Source organism: Aulonocara stuartgranti (genome assembly GCF_965226115.1).
Source record: "Aulonocara stuartgranti genome assembly, chromosome: 23".
Classification (NCBI taxonomy): Eukaryota; Metazoa; Chordata; class Actinopteri; order Cichliformes; family Cichlidae; genus Aulonocara; species Aulonocara stuartgranti.
In genome coordinates, this window is record NC_138958.1 from 11,027,754 (window position 1) to 11,046,886 (window position 19,133).

At 37.6% G+C, this 19,133-nt stretch overlaps 2 protein-coding genes across 2 annotated transcripts; both read right to left on the reverse strand.

Moving 5' to 3' along the window:
• Positions 1-1,650: 1,650 nt before the first annotated feature.
• On the reverse strand, positions 1,651-3,197 carry LOC309700598 (granzyme B(G,H)-like). The gene is made up of 5 exons (XM_082524253.1): positions 3,108-3,197; positions 2,880-3,035; positions 2,501-2,637; positions 1,996-2,220; positions 1,651-1,888 (listed from the first exon to the last, which is right to left on the reverse strand). Exons 1-5 carry the CDS (start codon positions 3,163-3,165, stop codon positions 1,661-1,663), a joined length of 804 nt encoding a protein of 267 aa, XP_082380379.1. The 5' UTR covers positions 3,166-3,197; the 3' UTR covers positions 1,651-1,660.
• A 3,882-nt stretch (positions 3,198-7,079) lies between these two features.
• On the reverse strand, positions 7,080-8,333 carry LOC309700605 (granzyme G-like; the record flags this gene model as incomplete). The annotated part of the gene is made up of 5 exons (XM_082524259.1): positions 8,244-8,333; positions 8,018-8,171; positions 7,714-7,846; positions 7,337-7,564; positions 7,080-7,241 (listed from the first exon to the last, which is right to left on the reverse strand). The coding sequence occupies exons 1-5, from the start codon at positions 8,299-8,301 to the stop codon at positions 7,080-7,082; spliced, it is 735 nt and encodes a 244-aa protein (XP_082380385.1). The 5' UTR covers positions 8,302-8,333.
• Between the last annotated feature and the right edge of the window lie 10,800 nt (positions 8,334-19,133).

Here is a 19,133-nt window from a genome sequence, read left to right on the forward strand (position 1 = left end):
GTGTGGGAGAAAGTACTCAGGGCTCTGAATTGGGATACAGCCTGTTTGCTTTGATTCGTGGCCTGCCATGTACAGATCATTAAAAAAGCTGATGTATAAAATCACATATAAAAGCAAGTGGAAACCTACAACAGCGCAAGTTATTAGTAAGTTACTACATCTTTCTTCAAAAATAGATAAACAGACCAAATTTATTCTCCACATGAGATGGTATTATAGTCCGTGTGCAGATGGGTGACTGCACTCCAGAGGAGATCCTACCTTTTATACAAACTGCTGTTTACATTCTTTATTGTGCTGGTCTCTAAAATCTATATAAAACACAAACCTGACTTCAGTCTTTCTTTCCCTGCTTTGTCTCAGTCTGGCGTGAACAAGCAGATGCAATCAAGTTTTAATTCACTGCACAGTCTCAGTGTTTCTGGCCACCATCCATTAAGCTGTGCTTGCATGAAGCTCACCATGTTTATTAACCGAGGCGATTGATTGAGAGATCATTTATTTCAAGCATATACGTACATACATACAAAATAGAGCATATATACGAAAAGGAAAATACTGTCCTGTAGTACAACCAGTGTTCAAAAAGCAGTGGGAAGAAGTAACACACGTGTTACCACCGCCTTCACATATTCATAGCTCAGTCATGTAATTGTGCAGCTGCTTCCAAATGTTGTATAACCATGAGAATTTATTACATTGGACTGCATGAAAACCATACCTTTATACATTGATTTAAATTTCTGAATATATTTGTCTTGTCAATTTAAATTTAAATGTAAAAATTCTTTTCAATAAAGACACTAATGTGTTTGTCTTATAGAGGTTTAAGTTGCAGAGAAATGCCGTTACTGTTTGTTCAACTATTGCAGGACAACCACTGTTTAAGTGAAAAGATAAATGTTATGACATTAAATTTTAATGCACATGTGGTAAAACATATTTTTGTTGTAAATCTACACCAACTACCGAGTGAAAGGGTTTTCTGTACTCATTCATGTGCTTTCTATTATTTTATGCATCGCCTTTCTATGGCCACATAAGCCTCTAATTATGGTGGTTTTTAATCCAAGTTTTTACCCATTATAATTATTTAATTACCCTTTTCAGTAAATTAATCATTTAAAGTCCAGTTTGTTTCTCAGTTTCGTGTATCTGGTTTAGTCACACATGTGGAAATGTTCTTGCGTCTCTCATTATTTTTGTAATAATCAGGAAGTGCAGATTGCTGTCACCATTTCCTCTGTCTGATGTGAATCTGCAGTTTATCACCGGAAGGTTTCTCTCGCTGTTTGAGCTGTTTTTTTCTTTTTAAGTAAAAGGACACATACATTACACAATTTGATGACCACAGTTCAGTCCATGTTGATTTTTAAATGCACCTCATGTTGTTTGAAGATTGAAGGATTCCAGCGATTACTATTTTCATTGTTGACAGTTAGTTTCCTGATCAGTTGAGCTTTGTTTTGTGTTTAACTTAATAAACAATGACAAAAAAATGCTTGGAACCAAAGCCTCTGTAATGTTCTCCAGCCGTCTAAAACCCAAAAATATTCCCTTTGCTGTAATCTGTGGAAAATCACATATCTGACAAACTATCAAATGTTCTGTTCATCAGAACAGCTGATTTAATTTCTGTTAATTACCATGTATTATTAGACTAATCAGCATCTCTAACACAAATATGATGTTCCTTAGAAACAGGAATGATGGTTACTGTATCGGTTGTCGGAGAATGTAACTTTCCCTTATGTTCTTTGATGGAGTCTCTGTGGTCAGGTATCTTAGTATAACCCTGAATTGTTGAGCCATCTGGGTTTGGTATGTCGGCGGATATCACCCCATATGCCTTTCCATCTTCACAGACTAATGGACCACCAGCGTCTCCCTGGAAGTATTCAGTATTTACACAGTATTTAGTGATTGCTTTGGAAGAGAATTTCCGTTGTTGACCAAAGTTTTTTTCTCGATGTTAGTGTACAAAAATACACTTACCTGACCAGGTTCTCTCTCACCCTCAGAGCAGTACATGTTTGTGTTAGCACACAGCTCATTGTCAGTCAGGGTCACATTTACTTCCAGGAGTTTGACAGACATATATTTGCTGTTTTCTGTGCTTCCCCAACCAGAAATGACACATGCTTTTGGCAGAGATCCATCATCACGGTCAGCAAGAGCGATGGGTTTCACTTTGTCGTTCAACTTTGCCTTGGTGCTCAACTTAAGGAAGAGAGAGAGAAAACCCTTTAAAAGATATTAGCACTGTTAACTACAGTCTGTTTTAGTGCTGTATTCAGTTGGGCTCAATTTCAGTAAATCGAAGAGGGAAAAAAGTAAAATAAAAATCAGTATGTAAGGGATTTCAGTACAACTTGAATGAACAGAGCAACAGCCAAAAAAAAAGAGAAAAAAAATTTGGAGATTCTGAAAAAAAGACTAAATTAGAGCAATATGGTGAACTTCAAAAGTACAATCATATTTGTTATATATATATACATACCTTAAGAAGCATCATATCATTTTTAATATTAACTGGATCGTAGCCTTTCATTGGAAATGCATTTCTCCCAGGCACATTAACATGCTGTACACCATTCTGATCATGATAATTATGAAGTCCCAGAAAAACTTTGTAGGACATTAAAAAAAAAAAAAAATTGTATTATTTGTTTGATAAAAATAATGAGTTTTTGGTCTTGTGTTCACAAGATAAAATATTTTTGGGTCATTTTATCTAATAACCATGAAGCTGCATAAAAACAGATTTCCTCCTCTCAATATGTGACTTGACTTTAATCTTGAGATTACAGATTCCACAGGAGGCCCCTAAACACTAAACAGGTAAAAAAAAAAAAAAAACATAACAGTGTGTTAAACTCACTCGGCTTGGCAGTGTGTAGCAGTCATCACAAAATCCTCATTGAGAAGGAAGCCAGCACAGTGGGCTCTTTGACCACCTGCGCTGTTCATCTGCAAAAGCACCATGTAAGGTCTGCTGTGAGGCACAGCCTCGTGACCTCCAATGATCGCATGGCCTGAGACAAAAGTGAAATAAAGTATATACATACAAAATCAAATGTGTGCGTAAAATATGTAAAGATCTTTACCTTGTTGATGAAAGCTCAGTACCAGTGTCAGTAATGTCAGTTTATAGTAAATAATCATGGTGCGATCACAGTCGAGAGTTCAGCTGAGATACTGAAGAGAAATAATAATCTCTGATCATTTTCACCCTGAAATGTTTCCTATATATTTGTGCTATTTGCATACGCATGCTCAGTGATGTGGCTTTGAACCACATTCTTAAGGAAGGTAAATATCGCCTTACTATTTTACATGAAAAATGTCTAAAAATATGATCCTGTGAACTCATTAACGTCACTCCTAAGTCCATTGAGTTTGCACCAAATTGTTTTTATGGTAAATTAAATTTCATTTTAAACAATAAAATGTTAAAATGAATTTAAATTCAGTTTAAATTCCAGGATTCAATAAAGCATCACCATCTGACAAATTAAAGCTTTAATTAATTTTGATAATATTTTGACTCTTGCGGGATTCCAACTAATGTGTGCTGTCATGAGCACCTTTCTCTATAGCGACCAGAAAAACAGTTTACATGTAAAAACAAACTGAGAGTAAATCACACCTCATAAACAAGTACAAAGAAATTCAGGAAGATCTTGATGCACGTGACGGGACCGAACTGAACTGGAAACAGACAAACAGAATCAAAAATGACAAAGACGATGAACTGGAGGAAACTCAGGACTTAAATACTCAGGATGATGATGATGATTATAAACAAAGGTCAGGAGAAAAAAGGAGAGCCTGTATTAAGCTTCAAGCCCACAAAAGGCCAGAACATCTAATAATAACAATTAATGGAAATAATGTGTCCCTCTCAGTGACTGTGAGGACTGCTGCTGGCTGAATGACTGTGATTGTTTACACCTGTGTTTGCCGAGTGTCTCGGACAATTTGCGGTTTGATTGTTATTTATACTCATTTTAGGGTTTTTATTACTGTATTCTTCTTTTTTTTATTTTTTTTTTATTTTTTTTACTGATTATTACACTACAGAATACAATAATCAATCAAGAATATTTTGTTTCAGCCTGTGTGTTTCTGTAGATACTTTGAGAAATCACAATGAAATCTTCTTGAATTTTAAATCTTCAATAAGGCAGAGACAGCAATAAGACTGAGAATTGCAAATACAGGAGAGAGAGAGTCGACATTACCGCTGACGGCCAACAGAGAAGAGAGCGTGCAGTAATGCAGAGAGTAGGCAAAGGACAGGAGAAAGAAGGGAAAACCTGTGTCAAGGATCAATGTAGTTTGCAGAGGTCAGAAAAGAGAAACGCGAGAACCTCTATGCTGGAGCTTGGAAAGAAAAGCGTCTGGACTTCTTTAAGTTGCTTGAAGACATTTCACCTCTCATTGAGAAGCTTCCTCAGTTCTTCAGTTCTAGCTGAAGAACTGAGGAAGCTTCTCGGATGAGAGGACGAGGGGTGAAATGTCTTCAAGCAACTTAAAGAAGTCCAGACGCTTTTCTTTCCAAGCTCCTTAGACTACAATGAGCTGGATGACTGAGAACCTTCACAGACTCTGTACTTTTTCCCTTTTACGTGAACAAAGTACTTCTACTTTTACTGTAGTATTTTTTAACACTAGTATCTGTACTTTTTCTTAAGTACAGAATGTCTGTACATGTTAACTCGCCCAGTGTCTGTCTTCAACATTCCTGTGGTGTAGAGAGATAACTTAGATAACTTATGGTGCTCAGCTCAGCCAACGTATTGACAGTTAACCACGTCACACAGTGAACAAGCCTTTTAATCATTTTGTTGTTATTATATTGAAATCTTTATTAAAAGCAACAAACTCAGCTGATTTCAGAATGCTTATGTCAATGTAGAAAAAACAATGAGACTTAGCATTTTTAGCAGATACAGTTTTGACTTGCTATACTGCCACGAAGAGAGCATGGGAACCTTTTGATGAGAGTGCACCCAGCTGCTGCTGACTACGATAAACCCTCGACCTCTGATATAATTTCTCTTTGTGGTTCCTTATCTTCTCTTGCATGTCACTAGTGTACTCGAGCCAGCTTCAGTGAAGCACCTCTGCAAACATCCCTGCACTGAAGAGCATAACACCAGGAAGCCTTTGTTACACTGATCCACTGTTTATCACAGCAGTTTTGTAAAAATATTACATTCCCACTAAACACTGGACGTCGGGTAGACGTGCAGATCATGTCTGTCTTGAGTCTGTTGGTCTCAAAACTTGAACTTTGGACTGAGTAATATTTTTGGACGTCATGTGGACATCTATGACAGGTGCAGGAAATGTACATGATTAATACATTTGTTTATTTACAAACATTGATTGATTGGTTGGTAATTTATTTCAACATGTGAACAATATAAAAGTACATTTAGAAAAGAAAAGAAGAGAGAAAAAAATACTATACAAATTACATACAAAAAAAACCCCAAAAAAAACAACCCGTTCTGATTAATTTACATGTTGAAAGGGAGTGGGAAGAAGTAAACACTTATTTAATCCCACCCCTTTGCCATAAATTATCAGTTAATATTTAGTCAGCTTCCTTACTGATATAATTTGTAATAAAAATAGTGAACAGATTTCTGATATACTATATACTATAATATCACATCATGAGTTTTTTGTTTGTTTGTTTGTTTTTAAATAGAGACATTCACTTAATTTAAATATTTTCCTTTAACATTAACATTGCTGTTATCAATATGATATATATGAATACAGATATTTATAAACAAACCTGATTTATTATGTGTTAGCCTGCTGAGCACTCTGCACACCTTCACACATATCTGTTTCTGTCCTCCACCCTCTGGAAACACGGGACTACAGAGCCTCTAGAAGCAGTATAAAATCAACATCTATAATGAATTGGAGTTTGACACTGAAAAGACGTGAACAATGACCATATTTGGACTATAAATAGCCCGTGCACGGAGGCCCTAATGATGTCAACACTAGAAGTTTAATAGGCGATGAAATAAAGATGTCATATTGACGTCTATGTCGGCTCATGGTTGGATGTCCAGAATTGGTTAGGGCCTTTGTCTGAGCACAAAAAGAAGTGCTCATTAGTCCATCTGGAGTCATAATTGTCAGCCTGTACAGAATTTCCATAACCTGTATGGACTTTTTCATCGATTTTTATTACTTTTGGATTATTATAAATTTTTGGGGGCTCCGTGTGTGTGTGTGTGTGTGTGTGTGTGTGTGTGTGTGTGTGTGTGTGTGTGTGTGTGTGTGAATCTGAGTCGCAACAGAGATGATCAGAAATGACAGAGTCAGATTGTGCAAAGTACGTGACTGAAGCAAGGAATTTATTTATATCGCACTTTCAGAACAACTCCCAGCTGAAGACAAAGTGCTGTACACTTGATCTGCCAAATATGATACATTGAATAAGTAAAAAAAATTAAGATAAAAATAGAAATACTTCAGTATTACTGTAGTAATACAAGCAGTACAAATGTAAGAATGCAAAGTTATCCGTGGCTTATTGCTGAGTCTTTTTTTTTAATGGTGTGCTATAAAAAAGTGAACATTTTCCATTATTCTTTAGACTCTGTTCAATTTAAATTGAAAAAGTAAATACAAACAGTCACAAAGAAGTCATTATACAAATGATTCTAATTAATGCTGAACAGAGAAATGTATAAACAGGTACGAAAGGTTTATTTTTAGACAATATGAGATAAAACAACATTAGAGGATCTTATTTTCTCATTAGATTGAAGAATCTCTTTAAAACATATGAAGACGGAACAATAATGACATAAAATATTAAATTCACTGAACAAAATTCAGATTTCAGACGTCTGCAGATATGAAATCAGTTGTAAAGCCCCAGAACTATCCAAAAAAGTAATGCAGCAAGAGATTATTAATTTAATTGTTAGTAAACCTGAGAATCAATGCTTTATTTTAGATTATAGATTTTTTCTTAATTTTGCATTAAGACGTGGTACTTCTTAGATTGTTCTCATTTCTGCAACTTCCACATTAACTGACTAATCAGCAGGTCTAATACAAACATGATGCTGTGTTTCAGTGGATTCAGGAATTTTAGTGAATCTAATGATGTCTGGGCCACCTGAGTGTGGAGTAACTGCACTGGATATCACACCGTATGCCTTTCCATCTTCACAGACCAATGGACCACCAGCATCTCCCTGGAAGTAAATATTCAGCATGTGAAGCAGTGATGCTTCAAAAGTGAGTTAACTGAACGAAGTCAGTTCACTTTATTTTATAAAGATGTACATACCACACTTGGACCAGTGTCTCCCTGAGAGCAGTAGAAGTTTTCCATGGTGCACTCCTTATTGTCAATCAGTGTTATGCTAGTTTCCATAAGTTTGGGAGACATATATTTATTATTCTTGTCTGTTCGTCCCCAGCCAGAGAGTATACATGATTTTGGCAAAGTACCATCATCATGACTCGCCAGAGGAATAGGCTTCACATTCTCACTGAACTTTGCCTTGGAGCTCAACTGGAGGAAAAAACAAACAAATAAAATAAAATAAAAAATGTAAACTGAACTTTTTTTTTCAAACTCGAATTCAAGGGAGCATTTAAAAATAATAATGTGGGACTCAATATTTTCATTATATTGTACTTTCTGTGCAGGGATACTCTTACCTTCAGAAGCATTACATCATTTTTTAAAGAGGTTTGGTTGAAGTTTTTATGTGGAAATGGTTGTTCCGCAGATATGCGCTGTATTTCGCTATTACTATTCACATTGTGAACTCCTAGTAAGGCAGTGTAAGACCTGAAATGACACAAAATTATGTGAAATAATCATCTAAGAATACAATGATTAGTGTTTCTGTGAGAATGTAGAACTCGTGCACCTACAGAGACTATTTATTCATGTATTTAAACTTTCAGTGCATCAGTCTAAAAAAACATCATAGAAAAATATGAAGTTACTTAAACTCACTCGGCTTGGCAGTGTGCAGCAGTCATCACAAAATCCTCATTGAGAAGGAAGCCAGCACAGTGGGCTCTTTGACCACCTGCGCTGTTCATCTGCAAAAGCACCATGTAAGGTCTGCTGTGAGGCACAGCCTCGTGACCTCCAATGATCGCATGGCCTGAGACAAAAGTGAAATAAAGTATATACATACAAAATCAAATGTGTGCGTAAAATATGTAAAGATCTTTACCTTGTTGATGAAAGCTCAGTACCAGTGTCAGTAATGTCAGTTTATAGTAAATAATCATGGTGCGATCACAGTCGAGAGTTCAGCTGAGATACTGAAGAGAAATAATAATCTCTGATCATTTTCACCCTGAAATGTTTCCTATATATTTGTGCTATTTGCATACGCATGCTCAGTGATGTGGCTTTGAACCACATTCTTAAGGAAGGTAAATATCGCCTTACTATTTTACATGAAAAATGTCTAAAAATATGATCCTGTGAACTCATTAACGTCACTTCTAAGTCCATTGAGTTTGCACCAAATTGTTTTTATGGTAAATTAAATTTCATTTTAAACAATAAAATGTTAAAATGAATTTAAATTCAGTTTAAATTCCAGGATTCAATAAAGCATCACCATCTGACAAATTCAAGCCTTAATTTATTTTGATAATATTTTGACTCTTGCGGGATTCCAACTAATGTGTGCTGTCATGAGCACCTTTCTCTATAGCGACCAGAAAAACAGTTTACATGTAAAAACAAAGAGAGTAAATCATACCTCATAAACAAGTACAAAGAAATTCAGGAAGATCTTGATGCACGTGACGGGACCGAACTGAACTGGAAACAGACAAACAGAATCAAAAATGACAAAGACGATGAACTGGAGGAAACTCAGGACTTAAATACTCAGGATGATGATGATGATTATAAACAAAGGTCAGGAGAAAAAAGGAGAGCCTGTATTAAGCTTCAAGCCCACAAAAGGCCAGAACATCTAATAATAACAATTAATGGAAATAATGTGTCCCTCTCAGTGACTGTGAGGACTGCTGCTGGCTGAATGACTGTGATTGTTTACACCTGTGTTTGCCGAGTGTCTCGGACAATTTGCGGTTTGATTGTTATTTATACTCATTTTAGGGTTTTTATTACTGTATTCTTCTTTTTTTTATTTTTTTTTTATTTTTTTTACTGATTATTACACTACAGAATACAATAATCAATCAAGAATATTTTGTTTCAGCCTGTGTGTTTCTGTAGATACTTTGAGAAATCACAATGAAATCTTCTTGAATTTTAAATCTTCAATAAGGCAGAGACAGCAATAAGACTGAGAATTGCAAATACAGGAGAGAGAGAGAGAGTCTGCATTACCACTGACGGCCAACAGAGAAGAGAGCGTGCAGTAATGCAGAGAGTAGGCAAAGGACAGGAGAAAGAAGGGAAAACCTGTGTCAAGGATCAATGTCGTTTGCAGAGGTCAGAAAAGAGAAAAGCGAGAACCTCTATGCTGGAGCTTGGAAAGAAAAGCGTCTGGACTTCTTTAAGTTGCTTTAAGACATTTCACCTCTCATTGAGAAGCTTCCTCAGTTCTTCAGTTCTAGCTGAAGAACTGAGGAAGCTTCTCGGATGAGAGGACGAGAGGTGAAATGTCTTCAAGCAACTTAAAGAAGTCCAGACGCTTTTCTTTCCAAGCTCCTTAGACTACAATGAGCTGGATGACTGAGAACCTTCACAGACTCTGTACTTTTTCCCTTTTACGTGAACAAAGTACTTCTACTTTTACTGTAGTATTTTTTAACACTAGTATCTGTACTTTTTCTTAAGTACAGAATGTCTGTACATGTTAACTCGCCCAGTGTCTGTCTTCAACATTCCTGTGGTGTAGAGAGATAACTTAGATAACTTATGGTGCTCAGCTCAGCCAACGTATTGACAGTTAACCACGTCACACAGTGAACAAGCCTTTTAATCATTTTGTTGTTATTATATTGAAATCTTTACTAAAAGCAACAAACTCAGCTGATTTCAGAATGCTTATGTCAATGTAGAAAAAACAATGAGACTTAGCATTTTTAGCAGATACAGTTTTGACTTGCTATACTGCCACGAAGAGAGCATGGGAACCTTTTGATGAGAGTGCACCCAGCTGCTGCTGACTACGATAAACCCTCGACCTCTGATATAATTTCTCTTTGTGGTTCCTTATCTTCTCTTGCATGTCACTAGTGTACTCGAGCCAGCTTCAGTGAAGCACCTCTGCAAACATCCCTGCACTGAAGAGCATAACACCAGGAAGCCTTTGTTACACTGATCCACTGTTTATCACAGCAGTTTTACAGAAAACCATGTCTTCTGTAGATATTTGTAAAAATATTACATTCCCACTAAACACTGGACGTCGGGTAGACGTGCAGATCATGTCTGTCTTGAGTCTGTTGGTCTCAAAACTTGAACTTTGGACTGAGTAATATTTTTGGACGTCATGTGGACATCTATGACAGGTGCAGGAAATGTACATGATTAATACATTTGTTTATTTACAAACATTGATTGATTGGTTGGTAATTTATTTCAACATGTGAACAATATACAAGTACATTTAGAAAAGAAAAGAAGAGAGAAAAAAAAATACTATACAAATTACATACAAAAAACCCCCCCCCAAAAAAAACCCGTTCTGATTAATTTACATGTTGAAAGGGAGTGGGAAGAAGTAAACACTTATTTAATCCCACCCCTTTGCCATAAATTATCAGTTAATATTTAGTCAGCTTCCTTACTGATATAATTTGTAATAAAAATAGTGAACAGATTTCTGATATACTATATACTATAATATCACATCATGAGTTTTTTGTTTGTTTGTTTGTTTTTAAATAGAGACATTCACTTAATTTAAATATTTTCCTTTAACATTAACATTGTTGTTATCAATATGATATATATGAATACAGATATTTATAAACAAACCTGATTTATTATGTGTTAGCCTGCTGAGCACTCTGCACACCTCCACACATATCTGTTTCTGTCCTCCACCCTCTGGAAACACGGGACTACAGAGCCTCTAGAAGCAGTATAAAATCAACATCTATAATGAGTTGGAGTTTGACACTGAAAAGACGTGAACAATGACCATATTTGGACTATAAATAGCCCGTGCACGGAGGCCCTAATGATGTCAACACTAGAAGTTTAATAGGCGATGAAATAAAGATGACGTCTATGTCGGCTCATGGTTGGATGACCAAATTGTGGACCTAGTTTGGATGTCCAGAATTGGTTAGGGCCTTTGCACAAAAAGAAGTGCTCATTAGTCCATCTGGAGTCATAATTGTCAGCCTGTACAGAATTTCCATAACCTGTATGGACTTTTTCATCGATTTTTATTACTTTTGGATTATTATAAATTTTTGGGGGCTCTATGTGTGTGTGTGTGTGTGTGTGTGTGTGTGTGTGTGTGTGTGTGTGTGTGTGTGTGTGTGAATCTGAGTCGCAACAGAGATGATCAGAAATGACAGAGTCAGATTGTGCAAAGTACGTGACTGAAGCAAAGAACTGATTTATATCGCACTTTCAGAACAACTCCCAGCTGAAGACAAAGTGCTGTACACTTGACCTGCCAAATATGATACATTGAATAAGTAAAAAAAATTAATACAAAAATAGAAATACTTCAGTATTACTGTAGTAATACAAGCAGTACAAATGTAAGAATGCAAAGTTATCCGTGGCTTATTGCTGAGTCTTTTTTTTAATGGTGTGCTATAAAAAAGTGAACATTTTCCATTATTCTTTAGACTCTGTTCAATTTAAATTGAAAAAGTAAATACAAACAGTCACAAAGAAGTCATTATACAAATGATTCTAATTAATGCTGAACAGAGAAATGTATAAACAGGTACGAAAGGTTTATTTTTAGACAATATGAGATAAAACAACATTAGAGGATCTTATTTTCTCATTAGATTGAAGAATCTCTTTAAAACATATGAAGACGGAACAATAATTGTCATGGATCGCTGTGTGGCAGGCAGGATGAGGACCCAATCGCAAAAACTCACGGACTCAAGGGATAAACTCAAAATGCAGCTTTATTGCTGACAAAAGATAATAGGAAAACTAAACTGGGAAAAACTAACATAAAGTTCACCAGGAAACACAGGGGGAATCACACACAGCATGAGGGAGAACGCGACGCCGAACAGAGGGAGACGCAGACAGAAATACACAGAGGGTTAACGAGGAAAGTGGGAACACACGGGGAACACAGCTGACACAGATAACCATAACGAGACAGGGCGGGGTGAACATAACACTGACGGGAGACAGGCAGAGTCAAACAGGAAGTACAGAGGTTCAAACAGGAGGAGAGAGAGCACGGGGAAAACACAGACATAACGGGCTGAGGAAGACATGGAATAAAACACGAGGGCTCACAGTTACACAGGGGCACACAGGAGGTAACCAAATAAGGAACATCTTAACAGAAGAACCTAGGAACCAAGGCATGACTAGGGGATGAAATACAAAACATACAAAAACTGAGAATACCGGGCCCACATGGCCCGGGACCATGACATCAATGACATAAAATATTAAATTCACTGAACAAAATTCAGATTTCAGACGTCTGCAGATATGAAATCAGTTGTAAAGCCCCAGAACTATCCAAAAAAGTAATGCAACAAGAGATTATTAATTTAATTGTTAGTAAACCTGAGAATCAATGCATTTTGCATTAAGACGTGGTACTTCTTAGATTGTTCTCATTTCTGCAACTTCCACATTAACTGACTAATCAGCAGGTCTAATACAAACATGATGCTGTGTTTCAGTGGATTCAGGAATTTTAGTGAATCTAATGATGTCTGGGCCACCTGAGTGTGGAGTAACTGCACTGGATATCACACCGTATGCCTTTCCATCTTCACAGACCAATGGACCACCAGCATCTCCCTGGAAGTAAATATTCAGCATGTGAAGCAGTGATGCTTCAAAAGTGAGTTAACTGAACGAAGTCAGTTCACTTTATTTTATAAAGATGTACGTACCTCGCTTAGAGCAGTGTCTCCCTGAGAGCAGTAGAAGTTTTCCATGGTGCACTCCTTATTGTCAACCAGTGTTATGCTAGTTTCCATAAGTGTGGGAGACATATATTTATTATTCTTGTCTGTTCGTCCCCAGCCAGAGAGTATACATGATTTTGGCAAAGTACCATCATCATGACTCGCCAGAGGAATAGGCTTCACATTCTCACTGAACTTTGCCTTGGAGCTCAACTGGAGGAAAAACAAAACAACAAAAAACCCCCCCAAAAAAAAAATGTAAACTGAACTTTATTTTCAAACTCGAATTCAAGGGAGCATCTAAAAATAATAATTTGGGACTCACTATTTTCATTATATTGTACTTCCTGTGCAGGGATTCTCTTATCTTCAGAAGCATTACATCATTTATAAAAGAGGTTGTGTTGAAGTATTTATGTGGAAATGGTTGTTCCAAGAGGAGAGGAGCTGTGGCTAAACAGCTGTAAGCATATATTGTGTGGCAGGAAGTCATGTACACACACACACACACACACACACACACACACACACACACACACACACACACACACACACGGAGTGTTTTAACCTTTTGTGACCATAGGGGGGTTACAATGGGTGTTGGTGTAAACTGTGTGTCACAGAATAAAAAGGCTGCAAGAAAGGCTGTTTATTTGAAGTTGGCTAGGAAACAGGTGAGGAGCGTTCAGCTCCAAGAGCTTGGGTTCCCACCAGCCTCCCTTGCTAGCAAGTAAGTTCTGTGTTCTATGCATTAAGTCCATAGTAACTACATCAATTGCAAAAAAGTGCAATAAACTACAAAAAAATTGAAAATCGTTTTTGTTTTTTTTTTACATATATTTCTACTTGGAGAAATTTAAGCGGTTTATCCCTCAAAACTTTAAATACAAAAAAGTTGCACAAAATAGTTTACAACAACAGGAAATTTATTTTGAGTGTCTTCATAGTTTTATTTTGGAGATACACCAATTTTTATATACTGCAGGAAAAACAAAAAAACAATCCTATGATGCAAATTTGCAAAGAAAACAGCAGGTGCATCAAAATAAACTATTTCCAGCAGTGCAATTCGAGTTCTAAGCATCCCAGCAACTATTCAGAAAAGTCAAACATGACCAGTATAGGCTTTTAAGGCCTACAAGTAAAAAACTACATTTCCGCGAAAATGATGTCACTTCCGGTTTCGGCCAGGAAATGGCGGACGTCTGTTTCAATGTGCGAAGTGTTATGAACAGCTGATCGGATCGGCAAAGCGTGTTTCTGGAATATTATGTTTTTGTTCCTGCAAGCGCTTTTTATGCAATTTTTGCAAAGCTTTATGTGGAAGGAAACCGTGACCGAGGACAAGCTGATGGCATAAGATGTAAGTACAACTCCTCCGGTTTCATATGCAAAAAAATAATAATTATTGCGCTAGCTTACACGGTTCAGGTTCTACAGGGATTTAAAAATAGTTACACAAAACATAGCGTGCTGCTCTGACCGGCTTTAAAGGGTTAACAATAACAATGTATTGAATAATGACTTTGAAAAATAATATAAAATAGTGTGCAACACCACTGAAGGTTTTTTTTACCTCTCTTTTCAACCAAGGGCAGTCACTCTCTCCTCTCCAAATAACTTCTGCTTAGCTTTCCGAGCTTCCCTCGGGTTCTCTTAATTAGCGGTCTCCAACCTTTTTTGCACCACGGACTGGTTTATGCCCGACAATATTTTCACGGACCGGCCTTTAAGGTGTCGCGGATAAATGAGGGAGGGGCTAATAATCGGCTCAGTCATTTTTAATGATCTTTGAAAGCCCAGATCGTAATCTTGATTAAAATTCGATTAATTGAGCAGCCCTAGTTAACAGTATCAGTCCAGCTGTTTTTCATCAAACTGTCTATTGTACTGCAAATTTGCTCCAACAACAACAACAACAACAACAACAATAATTATTATTATTATAGTGACATTATTATTATTATTATTATTATTATTATTATTATTAATAATAATAATAATAATAATAATAATAATAATAATAAAAATAATCATAATCATAATAAATTTTATTTAAAAGCGCCTTTCAAGACACCCGAGGACACTTAACAATAGCAATAATAAAAGCATCATACTGAAAATTGTACATTTTAATTTGTTATTGACCCCTTTACCCCTACTCCTAACGTGTATATTTATTTTCCTACTCTTCTTATATTTATTGTTTGTTTGGTTTTTTGCACTGATGTAACTGGGGCACACATAGTAGAACAATGACAAAATGAAGAACAATAAAAAAACAAGATAAAATAAATAAACATTTCACAGTGAATATGCAGACTTGAACCCAAATAAACAGGAGGAGGGAACCAATGTTTTTTATATCTGGGGGCAGAGAGTTCCACAGCCTGGGAGCTGAGCAACCGAAAGCTCTGCTTCCCATGGTGCTGACATGGAAAGAAGGCACAGCACATTGGATAGAAGAAGATTGAAGTGAGTAGGCAGAAGAGGTAGTGCTTAACAGGTCAGAAAGGTAAGGAGGAGCAAGGTTATGAAGGGCCTTGAAGGTGAGCAGAAGAAGCTTGTACATTATTTAGAATTTCACATTGTTTTTACTTCAAGATTCATTAGCATCTAACAGTGCTGAGGTGTGCCAATGCACCGTGAAAACTAAACAGAAACACAAAATACATCTTATTCGATGTTTATTATTAATATAAACTCAAATATAAATCAAAGTAATAAATACAACAAAATATCAACTCAGCAATCAGGTACAGGTTAAAACATCTACTTCGCTCCGCCTCCCAAGGGCCGCAATGTGTTTACTTTGTTAGACTCTGGTATCACACTGCCTTGCGCTTCATTGAGAGCAGCATTCTGGCACATGTACACCACAAGTCTTTGATTTTCCGGTCTGAGCTGGGAAGTGCAGCTTGTCGCTAACTAAGTGACAGAGCCCTCTACTGGACACTACTCATAACTATACAGCTTATACCAATAAACAAAAATGGACCTTTACAGCTCTGAACCTGAGGTGAAGAGAGAACCGTGGAGTTTTCAATAGTGAGAGTGAAATGATTTGCCTTCAGTAGGTTGGATTTAGTGCCAATAAGAAGGATTTCAGTTTAAACCTCACTGAGCTTGAAAATTAGAGCTGAACCAGGATTTTAATTCAGATAAGCATTCTGTAAAAGAAGAAGGTGGGAGGGAGGTATCAGGCCAGCAGGAGAGCTATAACTGGATGTCATTGGCAAAAGAGTGAAAGTGAGCTGCCTTTCTAAGAAGTAGTTCCTTTTCTGTGAAGTAATGACATTTCACTACAAATTCAATTCAATTCAATTTTATTTATATAGCGCCAAATCACAACAAAAGTCGCCTCAAGGCGCTTTATATTGTACAGTAAATACAGAGAAAAACCCAACAATCATATGACCCCCTATGAGCAAACACTTTGGCGACAGCGGGAAGGAAAAACTCCCTTTTAACAGGAAGAAACCTCCGGCAGAACCAGGCTCTGCTGCGACCGGTTGGGGTGAGAGAAGGAAAACAGGATGAAAGACATGCTGTGGAAGAGAGACAGAGATTAATAACAGATATGATTCAATGCAGAGAGGTCTATTACAGTTTTTTCTGAATGCTTAAACCCTAACTGTGATTCTTATAGCACAATTTCTAAAACTATTAATACTTATAGCAAAACCACTCACTGAGTTTGCAAAACTAAAAGCACAAACACTGCTTTGCACTCAGTTTGCCATTTTGTAACACACACTTTGCAAACCTGTAGCTACAATCCACTGCACAACACTCTTTTTGGAGAACTGTAAACACAACTCACTGCACAACACTCAATTTCCAAATGATCAGTGCACTCCTAGCAAAACTATACACATTTATGGCTATTATTTACACTATTTTGCCAACTGTCTGGCACACTGCCACATGTGAAAACTTTTTTAGATAATTAGTTCACTTTGCAATCAGCCCAAGCACTATAATACAGGTAAGCTCTGTGTGTGGAGTACAATGGAGGGAGCAGGAAGAGTGAGAAGTAGAGGAGGCCGAGGAGGACGTGGAGGTGAAGAAGTAGGATGAAGAAGACGACAAGGACAAGGAGGAGCAACAGGAGGACGAGGAGGGGGGAGAGGAGGACGAGGAGGGGGGGGGGGGGGAGAGGAGGACTAGGAGGGGGGAGAGGAAGGGTAAGAAGAGTAAGAAATAGAATTGCTGATGACATCAGAGCTACAATAGTGGACCATGTAATCAACCGTGGAATGACCCTGAGGGAAGCTGGCCAATGGTACAGTAATACCTACAGCATGTTCTAATCACTCCAATAGGATATTATGGTCAACAGTATCGAACACTGAACTGAGGTTTAGCAGGACAAGCACAGAGATGAGTCCACTGTCAGAGGCCATAAGAAGATCATTTGTAACCTTCACTAAAGCTGTTTCTGTGCTGTGATGAGTTCTGAAACCTGACTGAAACTCTTCAAATAAGCCATTCTTCTGCAGATGATCTGTTAGCTGTTTGACAACTACAGGGCGACCGTGGCGCTGGGGGTTGGGAAGCGCATCTGTAACCAGAAGGTTGCCAGTTTGATCCCCGGGCTCTCTGTCCTGGTTGTTGTGTCCTTGGGCAAGACACTTTATCCTACTGGTGTTGGCCAGAGGGGCCGATGGCGTGATATGGCAGCCTCGCTTCTGTCAGTCTGCCCCAGGGCAGCTGTGGCTACAACTGTAGCTTGCCTCCACCAGTGTGTGAGAGTGAATGAATAATGGCATTGTAAAGCGCTTTGGGTGCCTTGAAAAGCGCTATATAAATCCAATCCATTACTCTTTCAAGGATTTTTGATATGAAAGGAAGGTTGGAGATTGGCCTATAATTAGCTAAGACTGCTGGGTCTAGAGATGGCTTTTTACAGTTTTTTCTGATTGCTTAAGCACATTTTTTGTAACTATTGGCTAATTTTGCAAAACTCTTCACACAAATAAGAAAACCTGTCACCCAATAATCAAAACATTGTAGTTCTCTTGCAAAAGCAAACACAGCTGGATTAACTCTTCACACCTTCGTAAAAATGGTGTTTCCGTATCAAACAGTACACACAAGCCATCATCTACTAAGCACACAATGCGCCAACTGCACACTGATGGTATGAATACAAAACACATCTGGCTTTTGCTTTCTCTGTGCACAAGGTAGGCTATGTCAGTTTGGGCTCATACTTCTGTCATAGATCCATAAGCATAGAGGGATCCAAACTTCAAGTACTGGTGTTTATTCACACACATCAAAACAAACACAAGTGTTTATTTCCAAGTATAGGATTATTTGCAATCGCCATAATGACTATATGGGTTACTTGGTCTGCAGTGAACATGCTTCCTCTGCCCCCAGCATCTGGTCATCTAGCAATTCTGTAAAGTAACAATTTCAGTATTTGTACATCAAAGGTATTGGTGTGTTTCTCATTGGCATATGGCAGTGCTACAAATCTTTGTGCGAAGTGACTGTACTAAGCGATTCTCATTTCAAGATGTCCTTATGGTGCTTGCTACAGTGTAGCGGCTCGAGTTAGGCTGGACCCGTTGGCCAGCTACCCTCAGGGTCATTCCACGGTTGATTCCATGGTCCACTATTGTAGCTCTGATGTCATCAGCAATTCTATTTCTTACTCTTCCTACCCTTCCTCTCCCCCCTCCTCATCTTCCTCTCCCCCCTCCTCGTCTTCCTCTTGCTCCTCCTTGTCCTTGTCGTCCTCTTCATCCTACTTCTTCACCTCCACGTCCTCTTCCTCGGCCTCCTCTACTTCTCACTCTTTCTGCTCCCTCCATTGTACTCCGCACACACAGCTTACCTGTATTATAGTGCTTGGGCTGATTGCAAAGTGAACTAATTATCTAAAAAAGTTTTCACATGTGAAAGTGTGCCAGACAGTTGGCAAATTAGTGTTAATGATAGCCATACATGTGTATACTTTTGCTAGAAGTGTGTTGGAAATTTGGTAATTGAGTGTTGTGCAGTGAATTGTGCCTACAGTTTTGCAAAGTGTGTGTTACAAA

Coding starts and splice junctions, on each gene's coding strand:
- LOC309700598 (XM_082524253.1), bottom strand. CDS start 3,165: ATGATTATTTACTATAAACTGACATTACTGACACTGGTACTGAGCTTT. Junction 3,036..3,107: donor ACTGAGCTTTCATCAACAAG/GTAAAGATCTTT, acceptor CTTTTGTCTCAG/GCCATGCGATCATTGGAGGT. Junction 2,221..2,500: donor ATGATATGATGCTTCTTAAG/GTATGTATATAT, acceptor CTCTTCCTTAAG/TTGAGCACCAAGGCAAAGTT.